The 27,764-nt window shown below is 41.5% G+C and overlaps 2 protein-coding genes across 3 annotated transcripts; one reads left to right on the top strand and one right to left on the bottom strand.

The window, feature by feature from the left end:
• The first annotated feature begins 654 nt into the window (after positions 1-654).
• Positions 655-3,177, top strand: LOC118363566 (transcription factor LBX2-like). The gene is made up of 2 exons (XM_035744543.2): positions 655-1,405; positions 2,091-3,177. Exons 1-2 carry the CDS (start codon positions 1,081-1,083, stop codon positions 2,531-2,533), a joined length of 768 nt encoding a protein of 255 aa, XP_035600436.1. The 5' UTR covers positions 655-1,080; the 3' UTR covers positions 2,534-3,177.
• Positions 3,178-9,403: 6,226 nt separating this feature from the next.
• Positions 9,404-14,618, bottom strand: LOC118363565 (polycomb group RING finger protein 1-like). 2 transcript variants are annotated; one of them, XM_035744542.2, is made up of 9 exons: positions 14,452-14,618; positions 13,416-13,521; positions 12,555-12,707; positions 12,236-12,307; positions 12,012-12,117; positions 10,907-10,952; positions 10,525-10,611; positions 10,131-10,211; positions 9,404-9,573 (listed from the first exon to the last, which is right to left on the bottom strand). In XM_035744542.2, exons 1-9 carry the CDS (start codon positions 14,536-14,538, stop codon positions 9,523-9,525), a joined length of 789 nt encoding a protein of 262 aa, XP_035600435.1. In that variant the 5' UTR covers positions 14,539-14,618; the 3' UTR covers positions 9,404-9,522. The 2 variants fall into 2 exon arrangements, with proteins under 2 accessions (XP_035600435.1, XP_052344379.1); XM_052488419.1 differs by having other exon boundaries at positions 10,525-10,608.
• Between the last annotated feature and the right edge of the window lie 13,146 nt (positions 14,619-27,764).

Below are 27,764 nucleotides of genomic sequence, written 5' to 3'. Positions count from 1 at the left end.
TTGCGCTGGAAACGTAATGAGCATGCTAACATGGAATGTTAATTATATTGCAGCCTTACTTTTGTACTGTTCTAGAAAAAAGTTTGTTAATAAGACATTGCACTCAAAACATAATAATAACACATTATTAGCCTAATAATAATGCACATTTGTCACATCCCAAAATGGCATATTACTGTATTTGGGTTAGGCCTACCTACTATATTGCTTGATTTTCTGCAGGGGGGTCTATAAATTAGGCTAATTATGCAGTGAGCAGAGTTTAATGTACCCTGGTCAATCTTGTGGTTACTTGCACTTACATTATACACCTAACCCTTTTGTCTCCGAATCATAAGTGCTTTTAAATCTCGTATAATTTTTTATGATTAAGCTACAAATGGTTGCAATATTTAAACTTTTTTTAAATGGTCAATTAGACGTGCTGTGTACTATAAAAAATATACCATCATTCACAAGAATGCTTGTGGCATTGTTTAATGAGCATCAACTCCCTTCCCAGAGAAATACACTGGGAACATGTTGCCTGTGGGAAGGGGGGCGGCGGCAGATGCATAAACATTTCAAGCCATCACCCTCTCCTCAAACATCCCCAACGCTGGGGCGACACTCCTCCTATTCCCGCGTCCAATTAGTTATTTTGGTCTGGCCCTTTAAGACGCAGCAGCGGGTCAGCAAGTAGTGTAGTGTTTCTCTAATTGAACTTCGCCCAATCAACAATAACTAGTTAGCAGTTGCTTGCTTTTTCTTGTTCCTTGAGACAGCTTATTCCTCGCAGGAATCGCCCCCAGCCACTACCCGTTATACTTTCTAAAGATCTTCATGGAACTTCGCAGAGGAACTGTCTCTCTCTGGAAGGGAATACAATTCGGTTGCCTGTGAAACTGCAGCCTACGCCCGAAGCATGGTTATTTTGGAGAAAACATTTCAGACAAGTGAAGTTGCAAGATTCGACTGAAAGTGATAAAAAAAAGTGGGTTGTGAAGTAGACGCGAATCGAAGGAAACACTCGTGGACGTTTAAACTAGCATTTGAATGAAATAACCAGCCTTTGTCAGCAGTAATTCCATTGGACTGCCGATGACCTCCAGTAAAGACATGAAGGCAGGCTCCGTGTTGCAGTCCAGCGGCGAGGAGAGGAGACGGGGTCCTTTGGACCAGCTTCCACCCCCGGCCAACTCCAACAAGCCACTGACGCCGTTCAGTATCGAGGATATTCTAAACAAACCCTCGGTGAAGAAATCAGTTGCTAATCTCTGTCCACCGAGAGTTATTGAAAAAGTGTCCGGCTCAAACGCAGCAAGGAACGGTATTACCACTCCTTCTTCGCCGTTATGCGCTCTGGAGGAACTAGCCAGCAAAACATTTAAAGGTCTGGAAGTCAGCGTTATACAAGCAGCCGAGGGTAAGGATTTCAATAGACATGACGTTTTAATACTTACATGTACAGATTAAGTTAGTGATTTTATTAACCAAATATGCATAATCTCCAATAGCTATTGTTGATAGGCTATTGGTTGTGTGAACTGTTGTCAAACTTGTTTTTTAAAGGCATTGCAATAGGCTGTCTCAAGCCATTGCTAAGCCTAAATTCCCCAAACAATCATGCCTGTGCCTGTAATCTATCCTCTATTATTTCACCATTTGAGTTTATTTGTTAGATACTAAACACCAGTATAAGGAAACCTGCGATTTATTTGGGTGGCAAAGCAGGCCTCTAAACCGACATTTGCTATTGTGCTTCCTGTTGTATCATTAAATTAAGTTGCAACATTTTATAGGCTGTATGATTTAGTATAATTATTTTTTATTTAGATCCTGATATTGACAGCCATGTTAATCCTAATGACGCATGGGCAATGTAAAACATAATGTCATTAATTTAATATGGCTCTATGGAATGCTGCCCACAAGTTATTACCAAACCATACCCATCAACACAATTGGCCATTCACAAAAATAGTTTGCATCTGTAACCCTTTAAAAAAGCCTCAATAACAAAGCTGCTAATCATGGCACACTTGAGGACGTTTGTAGACATGTTGTTCTGATATTGTTTTGGAGAGTGACTGTATTTTGGTTCCCTAAAGGTCGTGAGCATGTGAACGCCTTTGGACAGAGGCAGACCTCAAAAAAGAGGAGAAAGTCCCGGACAGCTTTCACCAACCATCAGATATATGAACTCGAGAAGCGCTTTTTGTACCAGAAATACCTGTCCCCGGCCGACCGAGACCAGATAGCTCAGCAACTGGGGCTAACCAACGCTCAGGTCATCACCTGGTTTCAGAACAGACGGGCCAAGCTCAAGAGAGACTTGGAAGAGATGAAAGCGGACGTGGAGTCGCTCAAGAAAATACCACCACAAACCCTGCAAAAGCTAGTCACCATGGAAGAAGACATTGACGACCAGCAAGGAAGCATCTCCCCTTCGTCACAAGGACACCGAGCATTTCCACAGTCCCCCTCTTCATCCAGAGATCAAACCACGGACGAATTCTCAGAGGAGGACGAAGAGATTGAGGTGGACGATTGACAGTAGGCCCATGTTTTAAGAAAGGGCATTTTTAACTTTTGCACGGATATTGACGGCGGGAGAAGTGAAACTAAAAAAAGGAAAGTTTACTTTCTCCTCTTCTCCATTTTAATTTATTAATAGGACTGTAAAGTCTTCTGTTTCAATTTCACCAAATTATTTGAGGAATAGCCGACATCTTTATTTGAATTGGATATGAAAAATACTTAGTGTTTTGGTACAGGATCATGACTGCAAAATGTGTATGTACATTTAACGCTGGGGTTGGGGGGGGCAATTATTTAACTTTTCATCCACATTCAGCTGCTAAAGGACATATCAACCAAAAACTCGAATGTGCCCAAGGTTAGGCCCACGTCTTCTACAAAATGCCCAGAACTGGAAAAAAAACTAAATGGGCTAGATTAAAATTGGTGTCTAGGATATGTATCGATCTTGATGTAGGCTATATTTCATTTTAAAAAAAGCCAATAGCAAAAAAAAAAGCCATTATCATTATCCAGTTGCAGACATATCGCCAATTTTTTTACATGCATAAATTAGGCTGTATATAAATTCAATAACTAAACATCATATGCCTAATTTTATTGTACCATTCTATTTAACCAGCATTATGTAAATAAAGGGTATGGTATTTCATGTTATCTGTGTCTCGATGTGGATCGGTTTAACCTACAATTTGTGAGATAATACAATAAGGCAACAGTATCATGAACATGTATCTAGAACGCAATATTGTTTTACTTCTGGTAACATCAAAGTATTGGTTAGGCCTAGTACACCGGATTTGGATCTATGAATATCCTTCTGTTGACAGAAGGCCTACTCTACTGGTCGTTGGGCGTGAAGTGGCTCAATTAGCGGCAGTTAAACAAGTTCTTCATTTTTACTCCCTTAGCAGTTGTCACAAGATGGTAAGGACCAGGGGCTGCGTAAAAAAAAGGTTGCGAGCACTCCACTGCCATATGGTTTCTGAATCGTCTAACACAAACTAGTCAACATGATTGATTAGGTTAACCCGTCTCACCGTACATAAAGTTTTCACGGAGCCGGCAGCAATAATGGGACGCATCTGCGCCTCTGAATAGCAATTTAGAAAAACGTCCATGAATAGCAATTGATTAGCATGGGGGTCCTAATGAATACATCTCAATAGGAGGCAGTGGAAATAGGAGGGTTGTTGTCTTTCTCCCCTGCATCCTTGTTGTTCCAACTGCAGTCTGCTTGAATAAGTTTCGGTCCATATGTAACACTTGTAACCAGATGAAGGGGGCTTCTTCAGACAGGGAGAAGACGGAACGCCAGTGCGCACAATTGGTGTAATCGCTTGGAATCATTGGGGTTGAAAAGTCAACTCGATTTTTATAGGTGCATTGTGGAGCGGCTCTGCCAGAACTGGACAGATAGGCCAATAGTTTTTTTTCTCGGCTTGGGTAAAGAAGTGTGACCCACAACGATGTAAGGCATCTGATCCACTGCTTGCCTCAAATGTTTCCTCTCTTTTTTTTAAAGGGAAAAGTACTTTGCGGTCTACATAAACAATGTTGGATAAGCTTTAATACAAATCCATAAGTTTACATACGTGTGTATGTGGCCAATAAAACCAAGTATTCGTTTAGAAAATTATGAATATAGAGCATGTTATCACAACATTACATTTGTCTACCCACGTTAAATCAATGACTTTCATTTTGACGTTTTTCAAACACAAAAATAGTACCACGAGCGGGCGCTGGGAATTCTGCAATGTAAATATTCTCTCAAACGAAATGGTATAAGGTTATGCAGTGTTTCTTGAGATAAAGTATGTTACAAATGCTCAGGTGTGATATTTCATGAATCATTTTATTTAATGAAACCTGTGTCTGTATCAAGCTTTTCAATAATACTAATATTAAATAACCATAGCAATACTTATTACTAGTATCGATGAACAGGCTATTTTGTTCTCAACTGGTCAAGGGCACTTTACATTGTGCCTCTAATACCTATGTATTAACATAGTTGTTACATTGGTAGTAGGTACAGTAATTACAGTAGAGGTACACTGTTAAAGTGCTTACAACTGTTTTACCTGGTTGTGGCATGCACAATTTCAAGGATTTGCAAATAAACACTAATGGAGAGTAACAAATGAGTGATCTAAAATTGTAATTAAACGGAGGTGGTTTACCCACATTTGAGTTTTTCTAAGCTTTAAAATCCAATGCAAGTAAGGGAGATTACCATCCCACGGCCCATGATGACTTTGGCACCAACACCACTGCGCTTGATGGTTAAAATTGATCCACAGATGCACAATTTATGTAGTAGGCTATGTATTTGTTGATATTGGTTGAGGTGGTGCTTTATGTTATTTACGTGGAGATTGCTAACAATATTTTTTTACTTAAATTACTTTTAACTTTAAGAATTCGACACAAGTGGTAACTGTGATACCAAATGGTGCATGCTTTGGTGAATCCAAAAAACAAACGTTGTATCATTAGCATTTCCCCGCCATAATTTAAGTAAATAACTGGTCATTTCTTTAGCATACTGTACTACTGAATATGTATTTCTTGACATGCAGTCTTAGTTATTACATGAAAATATGCCCTTTTTGTTATAATGCAGATATCCATCAGTTGGTTTAAAGCCCAAATATACTGTGCTACAAAAGATGACATGGAATATGGTGTCAACACAGGGCATGACTGACTAACATTGAGACTCTCAATGGCACATATCTCCCTGTATGATTGTTGAGTCAGACGGCAAAAGGTAAATCATTCAAAATTATTCTGTAGTCAAGCAACACCATAGCTCCACTAATAATGTCCCTCAAAGATTGCCTGTCAACCTAAAAGTAATGAATGAATCAAGTCTGCCACCTAGTGTTGCTTAGTGGGATGATATCACTTGCAATAGAGCACAACAGCTTGTCCTAAAAACTGGAAAGGAGTTACCTCTGGTTTGTTCAGCCATTCCTATGGAGGAAATTAAAATGGGGAAAGAATGGGGTTTTGGGATAAACGGAGATAGGAGATCTTATGTTTTGTTCCATGAGATATCAGTCAGTTAAACATGACCTTTATGAATTATGAAGCCTTTTAGCTTGTTTTGAGTACATAAATATTTGAAAATTCAAATTGACTTTAGAAGAAGATTCTCAGAGCAAAACAAGATCTAAGCTTGTGTTTACTACAGACCACATTTTCACTGTTCACCCCCCAAAAAAAAAAAAAATGTCCCCATAGGCTTTGACCACCGAGCCAGGCCAGTCAAAGGCCGGTTAGTGCCTACAAAAAGACACCATTACTATTGCTCTCTATGAAGGAAGAACATCATGGCATAAGTCTCACTGACAATCATTAAAACAAAAAGGGTCTAAAAACAATTGCATCAAGAGGTATGTACAGCTAGGCCATCAAAGTATCACACTGCATGAAGAGGTACGGTATAGGTGCTTCCAAGAACACGATTTACAAGAATTTAGAGTTCTTCAGTGTTAGTTTTGCAATACACCCATGTGATCATTCCAGACTTGGCCCACTGAACTCAATTAAACTTACAGTTGAAGTCGGAAGTTTACACAAACTTAGGTTGGAGTCATTAAGAGTTGTCATTCAACCACTTCACACATTTCGTGTTAAACTATAGTTTAGGCAAGTAGGTTAGGCCATCTACTTTATGCATGACAAGTACATTTTGCAACAATTGTTTAGAGATTAAGTGAAATAATCACAATTCCAGTGGGTCAGAAGTTGACATACACCAAGTTGACTGTGCCTTTAAACAGCTTGGAAAACTCCAGAAAATGTCATGGCTTTAGAAGCTTATGATAGGCTAATTGACATAATTTGAGTCAATTGGAGGTGTACCTGTGGATGTATTTCAAGGCCTACCTTCAAACTCAATGCCTCTTTGCTTGACATCATGGGGAAATCAAAAGAAATCAGTCAAGTCCCCAGAAAAACAATCGTAGACCTCCAAGTCTGGTTCATCTTTGGGAGCAATTTCCAAAGGCCTGAAGGTACCACGTTCATCTGTACAAACAATAGTACGCAAATCAATCCCAGAACAACAGCAAAGGACCCTGTGGAGATGCTGGAGGATAAAGGTAAAAAAGTATCTATATCCACAGTAAAGCAAGTCCTGTATCGACATAACCTGAAAGGCCCCTCAGCAAGGAAGAAGCTACTGCTCCAAAACCGCCATTAAAAAAAGCCAGACTACGGTTTGCAAATGCACATGGGGACAAAGATTGTACTATTTGGAGAAATGTCCTCTGGTCTGATGAAACAAAAATAGAACTGTTTGGCCATAATGACCATTGTTATGTTTGGAGGAAAAAGGGGGAGACATGCAATGTGAAAAATCACCATCCCAATCGTGAAGCACGGGGGTGGCAGCATAATGTTGTGGGGGTGCTTTGCAGCAGGGGGGACTGGTGCACTTCACAATATAGATGACATCATGAGGGAGGAAAATTATGTGGATATATTGAAGCAACATCTCAAGACATCAGTCAGAAAGTTAAAAGTTTCTTCGCAAATGGGTCTTCCAAATGGACAATGACCCCAAGCATACTTTCAAAGTTGTGGCAAAATGGCTTAAGGAGAACAAATTCAAGGTATTGGAGTGGCCATCACAAAGCCCTGACCTCAATCCTATAGAAAATGTGTGGGCAGAACTGAAAAAGCATGTGCGAGCAAGGAGGCCTACAAACCTGACTCAGTTACACCAGCTCTGTCAGGTGGAATGGGTCAAAATTCACCCAACTTGTTGTGGTAAGCTTGTGGAAGGCTACCCGAAACGTTTGACCCAGGTAAAACAATTTAAAGGCAATGCTACCAAATACTAATTGAGTGTTCTGACCCACTGGGAATGTGACGAAATAAATAAAAGCTGAAATAAATCCTTCTCTACTATTATTTCACATTCTTAAAATAAAGTGGTGATCCTAACTGACCTAAGACAGGGAATTTTTACTCGGATTAAATGTCAGCAATTGTGAAACTGAGTTTAAATGTATTTGGCTAAGGTGTATGTTAACAAATACTGTTAAAGTTATCAACTTTTACAGTGCATTCGGGAAGTATTCAAAACCCTTGACTTTTTCCACATTTTGTTACGTTAACGGCTTATTCTAATTGCTTAAAATCACCCTCACACAACAATACCACATAATGACAACGCAAAAACAGGTTTTTAGAAATATTTCCAAATGTAAATAAATTCCCTGAATACTAATTTAAATACATTAGTATTCAGACTCTTTACTCAGCACTTTGAAGCACCTTTGGCAGCAATTACAGCCTCAAGTTTTCCTGGGTATGGCACTACAAGCTTGGCACACCTGTATTTGTGGCGTTTCTCCCATTATTCTCTGCAGATCCTCTCAAGCCCTGTCAGGTTGGATGGGGAGCGTCGCTGCACAACTATTTCCAGGTCTGTAAGTCTGGCTCTGACTGGGCTACTCAAGGACATTCAGAAACTTGTTCCGAAACCACTCGTGCATTGTCTTGGCTGTGTGCTTAGGGTTGTTGTCCTGTTGGAAGGTGAAACTTCGCCCCAGTCTGAGGTCCTGAGCAAGTTTTCATCAAGGATCCCTCTGTACTTTGCTCCATTCATCTTTACCCGCATCCTGACTAGTCACCCAGACCCTGCCGCTGAAAAACATCCCCACAGCATGATGCTGCCACAACCATACTTCATCATAGGGATGGTGCCAGGTTTCCTCCAGACGTGATGCTTCAACTTCAGGCCAGAGTTGGTTTCATCAGACCAGAGAATCTTATTTGTCATGGTCTAAGAGTCTTCTAGGTACCTTTTTGGCAAGCTCCAAGTGGGCTATCATGTGCCTTTTACTGAGGAGTGGCTTCTGTCTTGCCACTCTACCATAAAGGCCTTATTGGTGGAGTGCTAGAGATAGAACATTCTAGAAGGACAACTATCTCCACAGAGGAACTCTGGAGCTCTGTCAGAGTGAGCATCAGATTCTTGGTCGCCTCCCTGACCAAGGCACTTCTCAGCCGATTGCTCAGCTCTGGGAAGAGTATTGGTGGTTCCAAACTTCCAATGAAGAATGATGGAGGCCACTGTGTTCTTGGGGACCTTGAATGCTGCAGACATGTTTTGGTACCCTACCCCAGATCTGTGCCTCGACGCAATCCTGTCTCGGAGCTCCTCAGACAATTCCTTCGACCTCATGGCTTGGTTTTTGCACCGACATGCACTGACAACTGTGGGGCCTTATATAGAGAGGTGTGTGCCTTTCCAAATCATGTCCAATCAATTGAATTTACCACAAGTGGAGTCCAAGTTGTAGAAACATATCAAGGATGATCAATGGAAACAGGATGCACCGGAACTCAATTGAGTCTCAAAGCAACGTGTCTGAATAGTTATGTAAATAAGGTTATTTTGAATATATTTGCAAAAATGTCTAAACCTGTTTTTGCTTTGTCATTATGGGGTTGTGTGTAGATTGATGAGGGGGAAAGAAATATTGAATACATTTTAGAATAAGGCTGTAATGTAACAAAATGTGGAAAAAGTCAAGGGGTCTGAATACTTTCCAAATGCACTGTAGATTACAATTTTTGTACAGTTAATCTTCTGGCCTATAAAGCACGGTGTACATACTTCTGCTCCTCAAATTATATTCACTACTAAAGCATCAATGCTAATGCTATGTTTTATCTTACATAACTACCAAGATTAGTAGCTTTTCAAAATGAATTGAGATATTACTGCTTGGTTCATTGATGGTTGCATCCATTCTTTCATTCCATTTTGATGTTGGCTTGATGGTTTCCCATAATTGAATACAGCTTCTGTTGTAAGTGCAGTGCAAATATCCAGGAATTATCATAAAGAACTCTGCACATTTGTCCACTATTTATTTTTAAGAAAATACAAAGAGGAAAATACACATATGTACACAAACACTATATATTAAACAAAATATATACAGCTGCTGAGGTCATTAGAAAGGGGGGATCCTATCTTGTCCTTTTGTCCTTGATCGTGTAGTGAAGAACCAACGGCTGAGCCTGGAATAAAAATACCCAATTAATTACGACTAAATGACTAAATTGATCCCACAAACATTAAATCAAACTAACACAATTCTGAAGAAACTCCCAAATCAATTATAACCCGTTGACAAGATTTGAGGGAGAAAAAAAAAAAAAGTTAGCGCATTGCGGTTAAGCATATTTGGAATTACTAAGGAAAGTGTAGTGAGAAATTAATCAAGTGTCAGCATGATAATTTAAATATGCACTCTTGTATGTTTGTCATTATTACGTGAGATTATTTGTTCTCTTATCCTGCAAACACAAACTACTTGATTGAATAGGGCCTACAGTTTGCTAAGTAACAAAATAAGTTATTGTGCTGGAGAACGTTTGAGTAAAATTGCCATAGATATTGCATAATTTGAAGTCACTACAGAAAATTGATATGGAATATTATTTCATTAAATCTGAGACAATCCTGTTCCTCCCACAGTAGGTTTTTTCTAAACGACTGTCCAAATGGGAAAAGCTGGTTCAAGTGTAAAGGAATTCAGTATGAAAATTGTTGGCTAAACTTGAGAGCACTGTACCTTGCCAAACCAGTGAGAGAGCCACAGCCGTTTCATGGTCATGTGATCTGGAAGGAACTCATTATTGAAAAACATCTGGACCTGTGGAGCAATGGAGACCACACATAGAGGACAAAACATAACTGGTCCTGGGTGAACTGTACAATGGCACTCAATTCTCTGAAACATTCACAAGCTGACACATGTACTAATCTTGTGTATAATATTCAAAGCACTCAATCTAATGTTGCAACTTTGTTCAGTTCTCTAACAGGCTAAAATCAATATATTTTTTTGGAATCATAGGATGTGGTTCCTGTGTTTGAGTGTTTACAAAAAGTGCACACTGCACATGGGGCTGAAATGGCCCTCTTAAATGTGCTTAAAATGTAGTCTTGCTAGAGGGTAGACTGACCTGGTGCTTCTCCACATTCAGTCGATGACACAGCACTTTACGCAGGTGTCTCACCTCGGCTCGGACCGAGCAGCGCACAAACTTCTGCTGCAGAGACGAGGCAGAGAAACATTTCCACAACATTACTACAACTCTGATTCTGCTCTTCAACACACGTATGAATCCAAATTATTACGTAAATAAAGAGAAATACCAAAACATTTGAGGGCAATTCTAGTAAGGACTGACAGACACACTCAAATTAAACATAAATGCATCAGCAATTGACATTTAACAGAAGTATTGTTTATGGAGACCTTTGTTTTTCATCTCAATCCAAACAGAACACTACACCTTAAACCAACAGAGACCTCTGGTGGTAGGGTGCAGGTCCATTACCCACCTGAAGAGTCAGTTTGGTCTTATCTTTTTTTCCAGACAGAGATACACTGCAGGGATGAGAGAATACATGATTAAGCATGACACACACAGGGATTTTAAGGGGCATTATGTAATAGAAACCCATCTGAATGCAACCAATGTGTAGGCTAAGGATTTTCTTTTAGGAGTGCCCACTGCCGATATGGAAGTGACAATGATTATTGAGCTATGCAAGGAGGAAGAATAAGTCTACAAAGTGAACATTCGATCCTTGCGCAATGTCTCCCTCCTCTGCTGCTCATCATTAAAAAAAATATATTAAACCTGTGCTACAGATGGCTATATTGGTCGGCTAATACAAGACTATTAAAGGCCCAGAAAAATACTTTTGTGAGAGAAAAAAACAAACAAAAAAATTAATTTTTCAGGGGGTGCACCCAAAATCCTATGGCTATGCTTGTCAATATGCTCGGTTTAAGTGTCACTTCATTTTCCCACTTGTTTGTGCCTCAATCCTTGGTACAGTAGCCAACCAGCTAGCGTGATTTGCACTAGTTTAACATTTAGCTGGCTACTTGACCAGACATTAGATTAGAGGAAGCAAGATTACTTTATCTAAATAATCCTCCTTGGTGGACTGTACATTTCTGTAAATTATTTGTATTTTATTAGGGAGATTTTAGGGAGATAAATCTAGCAAAATGTCATAAAATATATACTTCTCCCCCTGTCATGGACAGGCCAGTACCAGTTCATGCAATGTTGCAAGTTTGTGTGTGTTAGTGAGAGACAGACCGGCAGAGGAGAAGGGCAGAGTAAAGAGATGCAATTGAAAGACAACCTGAACCAGTTCAGGCAGAGCCAATGTGATTTTTAGAGGATATTTATTTTTCATTAGGATATTTTCTGGGTTAACAATGTTTTTAAATTGTTGGCTTTTATGTATTTTTACAATGGACAAAATATGTCAATTGCCAGCTAGAGGAAACACTGATTGGGGATATAGAACCAAAATACTGAACTTCGACACTTAAGTCTAACAGTGATAATCCACCACTTGAAATATAATTTGTTTACAGTCCAGTGGTCTGCGAATAGTTTTGTCAAGGCATGACACGGAAGCTTACCTTTGCCTCTCTAGACAAAGCGAGACCTGCTCGTCGTATCTGTAAAAGTGGGCCTTGGAATGGTCAAAGGTGGTGAAAGGTAATCCTGCAGCAGCTGGTATGGAGTCTAGGGGTGACACACACAGATACCATTTCAAACGAATAACATATCATGACATTGGGGGAAAAGCTGTACTTTCACAAAACATGAAATTAGGTAATTCTTTTTCCCTGTAAAGGCTTACCTTCTCCAGAGGGTTGGACAACTCTCTCAAGCCCACGCGACTGATAAAATTCTTTAATTCGCTTATCCTCACCTGTTTACAAAGAACAGAAAATAAAGGACGTTCACATACAAAAATCAACCCATGCTAAATGGCTAACAATGCAATGCTGCTTCCTCCTGAAGTTTAACTAACGCTGTTCCAATTAGGAGTTGAGAGCTATTTTCTCTCCAAAGTACACAGGATAAATAGCGACTGTTCTTTATTCGACTTGTGCAACAACAAAACCAATACTAAAGTACTATGTAACAAAAATGAGAACAAGTATTAGCCTACTTACTTTCTTGAAGTCCTGGAACCAGTTTGTAGACAATGTCTTGCATCACTCTATCCAATTTCAGGTTCAATAAAGGCTGTGTTTCGTGGATCTTTATGTTGCACATTGGACAATACTTGCTGGTTTGGAGGTATTTCACAATACAACTTTTACAGACTGAAATAGAAGCAGAAGAGACATTAGCCATTAATGTTATTTAATAATAACATTAAAATGTACTATACAACTACGCATTCACAGGCAATAAGTAGGCTAGGACCAATGATTTATATTGGATTCTATAGAAATGCATTTGTTATTGTTTACATTCATTTTTGCCACATTTATTATATTACTGACACCTTAATCCATACTTACGTGAGCCATCCTTAAAGTATAATTTTTATAAAGTCCTAATGTTACTGTCCCCACTACAACAACAAATACTTCACGGGATAGTTCGGGATTGGATACCATTTGTATGTCTCAGGGTCCAGTATGAACGATGTTAGAAGTAGTTGCGGTAACGGCTGGAAGTCTATGGGCATCTTTAGCGCAATGGCTGAGGCTAGGTAGCATTGGCAATGCGAAAATACCTCCAACTTCCTTCATACTGGACACAGAGACATCAAAATGGTATCCACAAATTCATTTGACTCTGGGGAAGTAAATAACATCCAGACGTATCCCTTTAAATAAATGTAATCTTGTCCTTGAAACAATTCATGTAAATACTGTAGAATTCCATTCATTCCTATGCAGGACAACTTCTTCTGGAGAGTGCCAATAAGGCATCAGCAATCCAGGGTTTATACACGTCTATAACAGTTTGCCCATTTCTCAGAGGAAGCCAAAACATTGAAAACACAGGCTGGGCCCACTTACATGTATGCAGGCACTCTGTAATAGTTGTGGCATCGATGAAGTACCCAGCACAGAGATAGCACACTATGTGCTCGTTCAGGTCTTTGATCTTCAACTTGACTTCCTCCTTCAACAATAATAACGTTGCTATTGAAATCTCGAGTAGAAAGTATACCTTCATTTTCTTGAATTATTTTCTGAGCAGCAACAATGTATTACATTAATGTCAAAAACGAGCTAGAATGTTTACATTCTAGAGAAGACAGGCTGATGAGTTCATTCGAATAACAATATGATGATTGCTCTTTTCCACTAGGTTGATATTTCTCACTTTGGGGATTTGTTTGTTTTGTTTCGCACTGTTAGTTCTTACTGAACTGTTGGAGCGAGAAACATAAGCATTTCGTTGGACCTGCGATAACATCTGCAAAATGTGTGTAGTATGTAACCAACACACACACACACACACACACACAGTTTGGCGTGTCAGGTGGCTGCAACATTGTAGGAGAGTATCTATTATGTTAACGTAAGCTAACACAATGTCAATAATAACAGTGTAGAATCTATACATCTTTATTTGTAAGTTATCGCTAGCAACCCAGTACGCTACACATGGAATTGCAAATAAAGGACACAGGTAAGACAAATATTAGTCATTTTACAAGCAAGGTTCGATAAGTCCGTCACCAGAAGCTAGCTAGCCTAATAAACACAATTAGCTAGCTACCTATAAACTAATTTCCATTTATTCAAAACGCAAATGCGTCTTTTAACTAATAATGTAGACCGTTACAGGTGTAAAACCGGGGAGTTAACGGTACACATTTGCACGAAGGACCTTGCAGTAGCTGCCCAGAAAACACGGGTAAACTCTTCCACACACGCCTGCGCACACGTAGGCAGCTCTCTCTCCATCACTTTGGTGACAGGAGGAAGCGCTCGCATTGCTGCTTTTCCTCGTCGTAGTTATGTAGCTAGATTCAGCTCTATTTAACTTCAACAATTCTTACTGGTCTTGTCGCGTCTATAGAGTCCGAAACTAATTGGTACCTACCTCATTTCGTAAAGGGTCGAGCTTATATACGGATTGGAGTTGATTTCTTAGCCGCATAGCTATCGCCATTGGCCCTTGCTCCGCCATCTTTAAAAAGGCTGCTTATTTCCGGGTGGAAGAGTATCAAAGATGGTGGATTAATGAAGATGCCCCACTCAGGCCGTTTTACCACTGGGCGGCTTCCATTATGCTGAGCTGCAGAGCACCGGTCTATGGCCCGTGACGAGAAAGGGCAAAAGCGGTGAGGGAGGAGCGCCCTTCTAAAATCAAACAGTAATCTGCTCCGCTCGGACATATTGTCAACCAGGCAGCATGATGGATAGTCCAGAAAAAACATACATATCTTTTCATTGGAAATGCAAATAAAACGTTTTTTGTTTGGGAAAACACAGAATCCTTCTCATTACACAAGTGCTTAATTACGTCCAGGGACAGACTGGGACAAAGATTCAGCCCGGGGCATTAACATAGACAGTACACTATAGTGCAGTGTTCCTCAACTTTTACTCTACCTATGATTGGCTAAACATGATTTTTAACAGCTCTTTTTAACCAGCTCATGTTTAAGACAAATACAACATGTAAAAACTCTGTTTCCTCCCTGTTGTGCTGTTTATCTCTGCTGTCGCTCTGTCTCTGCTTCTCCTTGTTCTCCTTTGTTCTCACTGTCACTTTGTCTGTGAGTGAAACCTCTAACTTCAATGCTGTCAGACTAACTCATGGATGCCATTTGCATGTATCTGCGTGTAGCTTGGAGACAGTTGAAATCTGCATATTGTTAGCTTAGCACAATTACTGGAAGTCTCCTGGGAACAGTAGCCAACTCATCTCAAAGCAGAGAAATAGACATTCTAACTAACCCAAGGGTGTCAAACTCCTTCCATGGACAAGGCGCTAGTGTCTGCTGGTTTTGTTTTGTCTTTTCAATTAAGACCTAGACAACCTTGTGAGGGGGGTTCCTTACTAATCAGTGACCTCAATTCATCAATCAAGTATCGACGGGTTGGTTGTTTAGCATGCCATTCCATTTGCGCCGTTCCAGACATTATTATGAGCTGTCCGCCCCTCAGCAGCCTCCACTGGTGTGCGCAACTATGGGGCAAAACAGACAGGGTTGGCTTCGATTGTTGATAACATGTCAACTATATTTAGTCTCCAATAGTTATTCAAGAGCATAAATACATTTGCACAATGAGCACTTATGGTCTCTCAAATACATCGTTACAGTTGTTGGTTAGCTAGCTAACTAATTTTAGCCATATTAGCATTTACGTGAGATCAGTCAAACACCTCAAAACAAGATGTGGTATCAATAACAAGATAAAACTAGCTGAAATGAGCCACCAACGATTCCCCACATGGCAGCCTCTTGTCATTGTTGCTAGCTATCTGGCCATCAAGAACATAGAGCTGGAAAGAGGCCTCATCATTGTATCCCTGCCATTATGGCATCTGTTACAGCATGGGAAGCGCCATTGAGGCTATCTCCATTTTAAAGTATTCAATTTTCTTCTTCACGATTGGCTGATCCCTCCTGATGACCAAGTTGGACATGGTTCCAACAGGGTCACCATGAAGGATCAGCCAATAAATGTATAATACAGCCTTATGGCCACTAGAGGCCTCTATCGTTCTCTGTGATCCTGAATCATAACAGCACACGGACGTTACGCCCCCATTGAACCATGCTCATCGTTTTTGTAAAGTTGTCAGCTAACCAATCTATAAGGGAGGAGCGAAAACCTGCAGTCACTCGGCCCTCCATGGAATGAGTTTGTCTGACTCTAGGTAAGTAGAGAAACAAACAAAATCTTGAAATCTCGCAGTATCCCTTTAACTTTTTTAGTCCTCCAGGGTGGCGCAGTGGTCTAAGGCACTGCATCGCAGTGTGTGAACAGAGACTCTGTGCAAACAGAGACTCTGGGTTCGAGCCCAGGCTCTGTTTCAGCCGGCCACGACCGGGAGGTCCATGGGGCAATGCACAATTGGCCTAGCGTCCGGGTTTGGCCGGTAGGGATATCCTTGTTTCATCGCGCACTAGTGACTCCTGTGGGGGGCTGGGCGCAGTGCATGCTGACCAGGTCGCTAGTGGCACGGTGTTTCCTCCGACACATTGGTGCGGCTGGCTTCCGGGTTGAGAAGCAGTGCGGCTTGGTTGGGTTGTGTTTCGGGGGACGCATGACTCTCGACCTTCGACTCTCCCGAGCCCGTACGGGAGTTGTAGCGATGAGACAAGATAGTAACTACTAAAAACAATTGGATACTATGAAATTGGGGTGAAAAAATCAAATTAAAATGAAAAACTTCTTTGGGGTTGATGTCCATTCCACGGGACGGTTGAGCTAATGTTGGCTAATGCGATTAGCATGAGGTTGCAGTATCAGATATTGGCAGAAAGCTTAAATTCTTGTTAATCTAACTATCTAATTTACAGTAGCTATTACAGTGAAATTCTTGTTAATCTAACTGCACTATCTAATTTACAGTAGCTATTACAGTGAAATAATACCTGCTATTGTTTGATTGGAGAGTGCACCATTTTGAACATGAAAAGTTATTACTAAATAAATTAGGCACATTTGGGCAGTCTTGATACAAAATGTTGAACGGAAATGCAATGGTTCATTGGATCAGTCTAAAACGTTGCACATACACTGCTGCCATCTATTACCCAAAATCTAAATTGAACCTGGGCTGGAATAATACATTATGGCCTTTCCCTTGCATTTTAAAGATGATGGTACAAAAAAAATACAAAGGAATTCGTTTTTTTTTGTATTATCTTTTAACACTATTGTGTTATATTCTCCTACATTCCTTTCACATTCCACAAACTTCAAAGTGTTTCCTTTCAAATGGTACCAAGAATATGCATATCCTTGCTTCAGGGCCTGAGCTCGGATCCCGAGCCTTGCATTGATGGGCATGGCTATGTGGTCCTTCTGTAGCTCAGTTGGTAGAGCATGGCGCTTGTAACGCCAGGGTAGTGGGTTCGATCCCCGGGACCACCCATACGTAGAATGTATGCACACATGACTGTAAGTCGCTTTGGATAAAAGCGTCTGCTAAATGGCATATATTATTATATTATATTATAAAGATATGTTTGGTGCAGTGGGATTGAGATTTTTTAATAGGGTGGAAGCAGGCGCTTTGGCTGATCCATGGGTGGTTTCAGGTTGGGTGGTGCTGTTGAGTCGGTGAAGGTAACCTGAAGTGGACTTGTGATGTGCGTTTGTGTTTCTTCAGATCACAAGAAGCAGGCGCTCCGTGCGACCCAACTTGGGGAAGACATGTATCTTCCTTTGGCTTAGGTACAGGGCAGGTGTCACGTTTATGGGCATGCCATGCCGGTGGGTGGTAGCATTCAAATAAAACCCCATGAAGTCTTAAAAGTATTTGTACATCATCTCATAGGAAAAGACACGGATGGCTTTCCCATCTGTTGTGATGACAGAAGTCCGATTGACAACTTTACCAGGACAAAGACTTGCCGATGTCAAGCTCTTTCCAAAAAGCCTAAATTCTGATGAAGCATGCTAAATTACACCTTGTTTGCTTAGCAAGCTAGCTATATGCCAAATTGATAACTACCCTTACGTATATATGAAAATACATGATCAATTGATGTTTACTGATCATAAAGAACATGCAGTTACTTGCTGTATAACTCTGATGATAGAGATACATGTGGAATAATCAGAAATGTGTAGTTCTGACTATGCTTTTCAAGAGGTGATGATATTGAAAATGGCACGCAGTTGTCAATGGTTTTAGCGGCGCCAAGTCGAACGCTCTGCACCATATTGTTTTTTATTGATAGGGAGAAATCCAAACCAGTCTAATTGGAATGACTTTTATAGAGGTGGAACCCCAAAATATATGTGTTGAAGTGGTAAAAACAAATGTATCTTATTGTGCTACACATTTATAGATCAAAGGATAAGTAGTGTATTGATTAGAAATGTGTGCATGCTTTTCTCCTATTCCACAATAGTGGGGTTAGTCTTATCATAGTTACGCTCTACCAGGATACACTTCCACATTCCATCCCTCAGGTGGCAGCAACAGCCATATCCAAGTGCTGTGATGCCAGGAAGCCTTGATAAGCACATCAGGAGCAGCCAATTAAGGTGATAGTTAGTGAGTATCCCAGCTGGAAAAGCTGTCAGGCCCAATGGAGAAACTCCCTGTGAATTGAGTACCACAGTATGAGTCATAAAACACGGAAATGGTTCCAATCTTTTTCCACCATTCATTTATCCATCTGGGATTTTAAAATGACTTTATTATAAGGTCTGTGTTTCGTGTAGTCTTACCGTGGCGTGACGTTTTGATAACTGCGCAAATCTCACTCAGACAAGGTAACTTTTAGCAATAATTAGCATTGCGAATTTTAGAGAGTAAATTGAGGCAATTACATTGATAAAACTCACCTTGTCCGAGAGAGAATTACGCCTCTATCAAAACGTCACGCCAAAGTAAACCTACATCAAACACACACTTTATTACATTTATTTTGTTGAAAAATTCACAATGTGAAAAAGGAATGTTGGAAAATCCATTGGAACAATTTCCGTGTTTTTATGGGTATTATTGTGTCCGCTATGGCAGACTATAGCCTTGAATGGTAGGCTCTGTGCTACCCGTCTCTTGTCAGTAGATGGCACTGGAAGCATACAATTCAATATTCTTAGACGACGCCAACATTTTAAGTAAAAATTGTCCATATAAATAGTTTTTCACATCACCCCTATGGTTATAGAGCATAGGCTATTCGTCCACAAGGGTTGGCTACACTGTGTGCTATATTCAGAAGAGATTGTTTCTTCTACTTGTTGCATAATTATGAATTGCATAATTATGAACCAATGACTATTGTGTCCTTTAGTATTTAACCCATTTTCACTTGGGTGAATGTTTAGACATCACAACCCCATATTGTCTTTCATGTCGTGTGTGCCATATTTTCCAAGGTGTTTACCAGTGGGTCGTGAATTATGTTGTATGATTGCTTTGAGCACAAGTTTTCTGTGAGACGTTTCAGAGGAGCAGCATCTATAGAGTATATCTTTATTAATGTTTTACTTTTGAGTCACTCCTGATGGAAAGTGCTCTGGGTACTCCTCAAAGTTTATTTAGAATTCGTAGGGGAATCCCCCCTCAGTGCATTTCTATCTGTGGACCACCCAAATGTTGACTTAAACAAAAGCACATCCTTGTCTCACCCTTTTGTAATTTCTCAATGTCGCACACTAGCACTCATTCACCAATGGAAATATGCATTCAGTGTCTCTTGCACCCCATTGGCATTATGGTTAGAGTAAGCCTGTCTACTCAAATGTAACTTGTTTTTGGTGCAAGATCAAAAACTGTAGGCCTAATTCAATCTATGTTGGGTATAAGTACATGATTTACACCAACATTTTAAGTTACAGCTCCTCACATAAACGAGGAGATGCTGGTTTAAACTGGGTTCTGTACCCTGAAAATGGGAGGGATTTTAAAGGCAGATGCTTAAAGAGAGACAAGTATCCACCAGATCCAGATTTGATCCAGTCATTTTAAATTGGGACAAGCGATACTTCATTCTTGGCAGCCCTATGTGGTTGAAGAGCCGTCTTGATCAGCCTCGCTTCACTGAGCCTTTGTAGTCGGCCTTGTGTCCCCACTGTCTGCCGTTTCCTCTTGCTGTGTAATGTCTTATCTATGAGGCCTGCTAGGTCAGTGCTTATCTGATTGACAGAGCTTTGACTCCATGCCATATCCAAATAACCTGAGGGCCTGGAGACACAGGAGATCGCAGTATGGCAAAACACGTCAGCGAGGAGAGAGAGCGAGAGATGTCAAAAAGGGAGAGAAAAGCCTTTCATTTATTATCATTACCTCACATAGGAAATGGACAATGGGACCCTTTTTTTCTTGGACAGTCTGTAAATCCGCTTCACTTCTCTGCACTTTTATTTGAAATGATGGGTTTATCTAATTCCAACACCTGCCAGGCAAGAAGGAGATGTCCAAAGATGAAACAACATATACTGTATACATATACTGTATACTTAGTCTGTGCCTATATTTAGGGCCGAGAATCCACTCTCACATAGGTACGTTGTTGCGAATGGCATCAGTGTCTTAACAGCGAGATTTGTCAAGGCAGGATACTCTGAGCGCAGCCCAATCCAGAAATCTGGCAGTGACTTCTGATTAAATAACATTTTCACAGAACCACGTGTTGCAATTTCGATGAGGCTCTCTTGTTCAGATATCGGTAAGTGGACTGGAGGCAGGGCATGAAAGGGATAACGAATCCAGTTGTTTGTGTCATCGGGAAGTACCTGCATAATTGTGCACCCAACTCACTCAGGTGCTTCACTATATTACATTTTACATTATCTGTAAGCTTGAGTTCATTTGCAGACAAAAAACAAACAATGATGGAGTCCCTGTAATCCTAGATTCAGATCATTCAGGCGAGAAAAAAATCACCCGGATAAGCCAGTTGTGTGATAAACTCGTCATCGTGCAAGGGGTCAGACAAGTGAAAATTATGATCAGTAAAGAAAACTTTAAGCTCAACTCTCAATTAAAAAAAAACTGTCAATACTTTGCCCCTTAAAAACCAGCGCACTTCTGTATGTTGTAAAAGCGCTACATGGTCGGTGCCCATATAATTTCATAGTGCAGAAAATACACAAGTGTTCAGGGGCCTTGCTTTGAGAAAGTTAACCATTTTCACAGCAGTGTCCAAAACGTCTTTCAAGCTGTCAGGCATTCCCTTGGCAGCAAGAGCCTCTTGGTGGATGCTGCAGTGTACCCAAGTGGCGTCGGGAGCAAATGCTTTCACACGCGTTAGCAGGTAGCATAGTATTTAGAGTGTTGGACTAGTAACTGAAAGGTTGCAAGATCAAATCCCCAAGCTGACAAGGTAAACATCTGCCGTTCTACCCCGGAACAAGACAGTTAACCCACTGTTCCAAGACCGTCATTGAAAATACAAATGTGTTCTCAACTGATTTGCCTAGATAAATAAAGGTAAAATAAAAAATAAACCCCCCATAAATGTAACGGACATATACCAGGAGCTGTGCCAGGCCCGCCATGTCTGTTGACTCATCCAGCTGTAATGCATAGAATTCACTGGCTTGTATGCGAAGCAGTAATTGTTTCAAAACATCTCCTGCCACGTCACTGATGTGTCGTAAAACAGTGTTGTTTGATGAAGACATTGTCTGTATAGTTTTTTTGGCCTTTCCCACAGCATTGTCCCAGCCATATCCGCAGCAGCATGAAGAATTTTGTCCTCCACAATAGTATGTGGCATGCCTGTCCTAGCCACTCGGTAGCTCACCATATAAGACTCTTCTAGCCTCTTCTTATTAATGGTATCTGTTGTTTTTATGCATGTTTTACTACTCGAAAGTCGTCTTAATTCTCGCTCAAAAAACTCCTGTGGCTTATTATTAAATTTGGCATGTTTTGTTTCTAAATGTCTACGCAAGAGTGTAGGTTTCATAGAGTTGTAAAAAAGTACTTTTGCATATATAACACACTGGCTGAGGAAAGGCACTACTCCCAATATAAGTGAACCCCAAATCAATGTAGTTCTCATCATATTTACGGCTCTTTGACGGTCCAACGTCCCTGTCTGTTGTTCGTTGCTTTCCCGGGTAAGGGGGCAGCAGCTCTTCGGGCTGCATCAGATTCACAACTGTCAGTGTACATGCTAGCTAGGCTAACAACAAATGTAGAATTACTGATGCTAGCATTGGATGTTCCTGTGGAAGCAGAACAACTTGTGTCGTTGACAGGTGCAGGTGTAGTACTGCTGATAGTAGCAGTACATTACATTTACATTTAAGTCATTTAGCAGACGCTCTTAACCAGAGCGACTTACAAATTGGTGCATTCACCTTATGACATCCAGTAGAATAGTCACTTTAAAATAGTGCATCTAAATCTTAAAGGGGGTGAGAAGGATTACTTATCCTATCCTAGGTATTCCTTAAAGAGGTGGGGTTTCAGGTGTCTCCGGAAGGTGGTGATTGACTCCGCTGTCCTGGCGTCTGCAGTACTACCAGTAGAGCTGGAAATGTGTCTCTATGGATGCGGGCCTTACTAAATTGACTGTTTGAAAATGTGAAGAATTGTTTTATATAAAAATTGTATTTAAAAAATGTGATTCACATTTCTATTTGGCGTACCCCGACTGCATTGATTGTACCCCTGGTGGTACCCATACCCAAGTTTGGGAATACATTGTAGAGCATTGGACCAGAAAGAGAAAACATGTTGAAATAGCACTAGAACATAGCCTGCTGCATGTCTTTGAGTGTGGTCTCATCTCCCGATTTGATATTTGATTTCAATTTGAATCTTTGGAATGTCAACGTCTTCAACAAAACAGCAAAGAAGCCTTCAACATTGCACACTGAATCAATTGACTGGCATTCACAGAACTGATAAATACCCAGTCCTGGATGGCCTGCGCCAAATACAACCAAACATTCTGCAGGGGAATCTACGCTCCGCCATGCCAAACCGAGGCCTCATCCCGTCCCAGTCAGGGCACACAGATTTTTAGCCCTGGCCCTCTTGGAGCAATCAGAGCATGCAGGGATGGGCAGTGGCTTTTGTCTCTGCTGCTCCCTGCAGTTGGCCGCCAAGTGGCAAGTTAATGGCGAAAGCCCCCGGGCAGTGCTCCAAGGGCTGTTTTTGAAGTGCAGAATGGATGATGTGGTGCAATGACCTTTAGGCTTCCCCAGCAGGAAACGCCCAGCACATTGCCTACTACATTATCTGAAAACATACATAGGCCTACTTGCATCATGCTCTCTTGGTGGGTACAGCCTATTAGCTCATTCGTCAACCAAGCTGGACTGAGTTGTCATATTTGATTATAATCCAAGCCCTGTCTCTGTAAAGTTTAAGGTAGGTATATGAGTGTAGGGGTGTGTGTGTGTGTGTGTGTGTGTGTGTGTGAGAGAGAGAGAGAGAGAGAGAGAGAGAGAGAGAGAGAGAGAGAGAGAGAGAGCATGAATGAGTGTAAGTAACTTTCTGCAACTGAGTCCTTAGGAACCAGTGAACTTGTAATGAGACATCAAAACCTCCAACAATCCTATTGGCTGTGTGTTGGTTTCCTCTGTAGTGGAGGATCTAGTGCAGCAACACTTTGCCATTGTTTTCTGATTTCTCTGGCTCGTGTGTAATTTGTCAAACCCCAGAACTCTCACGGTCTCCTTTTCCCTCTTCCTCATCTTTACCTTCTGCTGGGCCTCTCTTACCTCCCTTAAATGGAGGGAGTAGGTTGTCTCTCACATAATCAGGTCTTGATAAGTTGATTTATTACATGTACCCAGAGTTCACCAACAATTCCTCATTGAACAGAATAATTACTAGGCAGGGCAAACATATTTTCACAATTTTATGAATCAAAATCAGTTCATCATAGAATGTTTTTGAGCTCATTCAGTAGTTTTTACCTGATTAAATGGAATCCTGTTATAAATGGTACATTTGAATTGTTAATTGTTAATTGAATTTCTATTACTAAAACATGAGTTGAAATGATACTGCTGCTGCTTGTCATGGATTTTAGTTTTTTTTTTGCCCAGTGTCTAAACACCCGTTTTTAATTGTCCAAATTCATAATCAATATGCTGAAATAAGTTGTGATATTTTGAAGACCCAAACATAAGAATTACACTCTACATATGACTACATCTGTCAAACTTGTGTTCAGGATACTTGTATTTTTCTTTTTGAGAACTTTAAACTGCACACGCACCAGTAGTTACAAAGTGGCCACTAAACTGGAATTGATTAGCTTGTTCTATTGTAATCAATGGCACGGCAAATTAATCACTTGACATTATATTGAAATAAATGGAACTGGGAAAATAACCATGCCAACAAATTCTGTTTAAACTCTAAGAGACAAACCTTAAAGAACTTGGGTGTATCACATACATGTATATCTGTCAATAGGTGTGAACTTGTAGCCATTTATCTACACTACCATTCAAAAATTTGGGGTCACTTAGAAATGTCCTTGTTTTTTAAAGAAAATAACTTTCTGTCCATTAAAATAACATCAAATTGATCAGAAATACAGTGTAGAGCTTGTTAATGTTGTAAAAGACTATTGTAGCTGGAAACAGCTGATTATCAATGTTACGTTGGCATGAAGGATCGGGAGACTGACGCAGGAATGCGTAATAAGGTTTTTTATTAAGCGCAAATTACAACGTGCCATGTAACGGCACGGGGACGAAGACCAAACAAACACATAACAAAACACAGGGTAGAAACCCAAAAGAAAAGAACGAGGAGTACCTTGAATAAATAACACACAATGATTAACCCACGGGACGAGACTCATAATCATCTGCACAATGGCACAAAAGCCAAAACACACAGCACAGGTACTCACACACACCAATGGACATTGTAACAATAATCAACAGCCCACTGGAAACCAAAGGGCACACTTATACAAGTACTAATCAGTGGGAACAGGGGACAGGTGTGCGTAATGAAAGTTCCGGAGGGATCCGTGACAATCAGCAACCATCACTCCTGTGTTCCAATGGCACGTTGTGTTAGCTAATCCAAGTTTGTCATTTTAAAAGGCTAATTGATCATTAGAAAACCCTATTGTGGTTATGTTAGCACAGCTGAAAACTGTTGTTCTGATTAAAGAAGCAATAAAACTGGCCTTCTTTAGACTAGTTGAGCATCTGGAGCAGGCTCAAAATGACAAAGAACTTTCTTCCAAAACTCATCAGTCTATTCTTGTTCAGAGAAATGAAGGCTATTCCATGCAAGAAACTGCCACGAAACTGAAGATCTTGTGTACTACTCCCTTCACAGAAGAACGCCAGCTGTGGGAGTGGGAGGCCCCAGTGCACAACTGAGCAAGAGGACAAGCACATTAGTGTCTAGTTTGAGAAACGGACGCCTTACAAGTCCTCAACTGGCAGCTCCTTTAAATAGTACCTGCAAAACACCAGTCTCAACGTCAGCAGTGTAGAGGCGACCCCGGAATTCTGGCCTTCTAGGCAGAGTTCCTCTGTCCAGTGTCTATGTTCTTTTGCCAATCTTAATCTTTTCCTTTTATTGGCCAGTCTGAGATATGTCTTTTTCTTTGCAACTCTGCCTAGAAGGCCAGCATCCTGGAGTCGCCTCTACACTGTTGACGTTGAGACTGGTGTTTTGCGAATACTTTCTAATGAAGCTGCCAGTTGAGTACTTGTGAGGTGTCTATTTCTCAAACTAAACACTCTAATATACTTGTCCTCTTGCTAACACAATGTGCCATTGGACCACAGGAGTAATGGTTGCTGATATTGGGCCTCTGTACGACTATGTAGATATTCCATTAAAAAAAATCAGCCGTTTCCAGCTACAATAGTCATTTACAACATTAACAATGTCTACACTGTATTTCTGATCAATTTGATGTTATTTTAATGGACAGAAAATGTTATTTTCTTTCAAAAACAAGGACATTTCTAAGTGACCCCAAACGGGAGTATATCTCTGTAAGACTATTTATGTCAGACAGCCAATACGACATCGATTTCTAAATAGCGACGAGTTGGCTCACATTTGAGTGATACTTTGACCCTGAAATCGGTGTATAATATTGAGGCCAAAGACGTTTGTAGGAAGAACCCCCACATTTTGTCTTGCCACTGTGGTCTGAAAATGAGAGCTACATTCATGCCATTTCGCAACTAGGGAACTCAGACATTTCAGTTTTTTTATTTTACCCCTTTTTCTCCCCAATTTCATGGTATCCATGTAAGGGTTTTCTTCTGGTGAAAGAGAGGCGGACCAAAATGCAGCGTGGTGGTTATTCATGTTTTTAATAAAGACGACTATACATGAACAGCCTAAACAAAGCAAGAAAAGTGAAAACCTAAACAGGCCTATCTGGTGCAAACACAGAGACAGGAACAATCACCCACAAAACCCAACACAAAACAGGCTACCTAAATATGGTTCCCAATGAGAGACAATGACTAACACCTGCCTCTGATTGAGAACCATATCAGGCCAAACATAGAAATAGACAAACCAGACACACAACATAGAATGCCCACCCAGCTCACGTCCTGACCAACACTAAAACAAGGAAAACACACACGAACGATGGTCAGAACGTGACAGTACCCACCCCCCCAAGGTCCGGACTCCGAACGCACAACCTAAACCTATAGGGGAGGGTCTGGGTGGGCATCTGTCCGCGGTGGAAGCTCTGGCGATGGACGTGGACCCCACTCCATAATTGTCTTAGTCCACCTCCTTAGCGTCCCTTGAGTGGCGACCCTCGCTGCTAACCTAGGCCTAGGAACCCTAACAACGGGCCCCACTGGACTGAGGGGCAGGTCCGGACTGAGGGGCAGCTCGGGACTGAGTTAGCTCGGGACTGAGTTAGCTCGGGACTGAGGTAGCTCGGGACTGAGAGGAAGCTCAGGACTGAGAGGAAGCTCAGGACTGAGAGGAAGCTCAGGAAGGTTGATGAATCTAGCAGATCCTGGCTGGCTGGCGGTTCCGGCAGATCCTGGCTGACTGGCGGTTCCGGAAGATCCTGGCTGACTGGCGTTTCCGGAAGATCCTGGCTGAATGGCGGATCCTGGCTGACTGGCGGATCTGGAAGATCCTGGCGGATCCTGGGAGACTGGCGGATCCTGGCTGACTGTCAGTTCGGGCAGATCCTGGCTGACTGGCAGTTCGGGCAGATCCTGGCTGACTGGCAGTTCCTGGCTGACTGGCAGTTCTTGCAGATCCTGGTTGACTGGCAGTTCTGGCAGATCCTGGCTGACTGGCAGTTCTGGCAGATCCTGGCTGACTGGCGGTTCCTGGCTGACTGGCGGTTCCTGGCAGACTGGCGGATCCTGGCTGACTGGCGGATCCTGGCTGACTGGCGGATCTTGGCTGACTGGCAGACTGGCGGATCCTGGCAGACTGGCGGATCCTTGCAGACTGGCGGTTCCGGCGGATCCTGGCTGACTGGCGGATCCTGGCTGAATGGCGGATCCTGGCTGAATGGCGGATCCTGGCTGACTGGCGGATCTGGAAGATCCTGGCTGACTGGCGGATCCTGGCTGACTGGCGGCACTGGCGGCTGCTGGCAGACTGGCGGCACTGGCGGCACTGGCGGCGCTGGGCAGACTGGCGGCACTGGCGGCGCTGGGCAGACTGGCGGCACTGGACAGACTGGCGGCACTGGCGGCGCTGGGAAGACTGGCGGCACTGGCTGCGCTGGGCAAACTGGCGGCACTGGCGGCGCTGGGCAGACTGGCGGCACT

This window comes from Oncorhynchus keta, chromosome 30 (genome assembly GCF_023373465.1).
Source record: "Oncorhynchus keta strain PuntledgeMale-10-30-2019 chromosome 30, Oket_V2, whole genome shotgun sequence".
NCBI classification, from domain to species: domain Eukaryota; kingdom Metazoa; phylum Chordata; class Actinopteri; order Salmoniformes; family Salmonidae; genus Oncorhynchus; species Oncorhynchus keta.
This window is presented reverse-complemented; position numbering and strand designations above follow the sequence as displayed.

Coding starts and splice junctions, on each gene's coding strand:
- LOC118363566 (XM_035744543.2), top strand. CDS start 1,081: ATGACCTCCAGTAAAGACATGAAGGCAGGCTCCGTGTTGCAGTCCAGC. Junction 1,406..2,090: donor CGTTATACAAGCAGCCGAGG/GTAAGGATTTCA, acceptor GGTTCCCTAAAG/GTCGTGAGCATGTGAACGCC.
- LOC118363565 (XM_035744542.2), bottom strand. CDS start 14,538: ATGGCGGAGCAAGGGCCAATGGCGATAGCTATGCGGCTAAGAAATCAA. Junction 10,212..10,524: donor TGAATGTGGAGAAGCACCAG/GTCAGTCTACCC, acceptor ATTGCTCCACAG/GTCCAGATGTTTTTCAATAA. Junction 9,574..10,130: donor TCTCTCACTGGTTTGGCAAG/GTACAGTGCTCT, acceptor TTTTTATTCCAG/GCTCAGCCGTTGGTTCTTCA.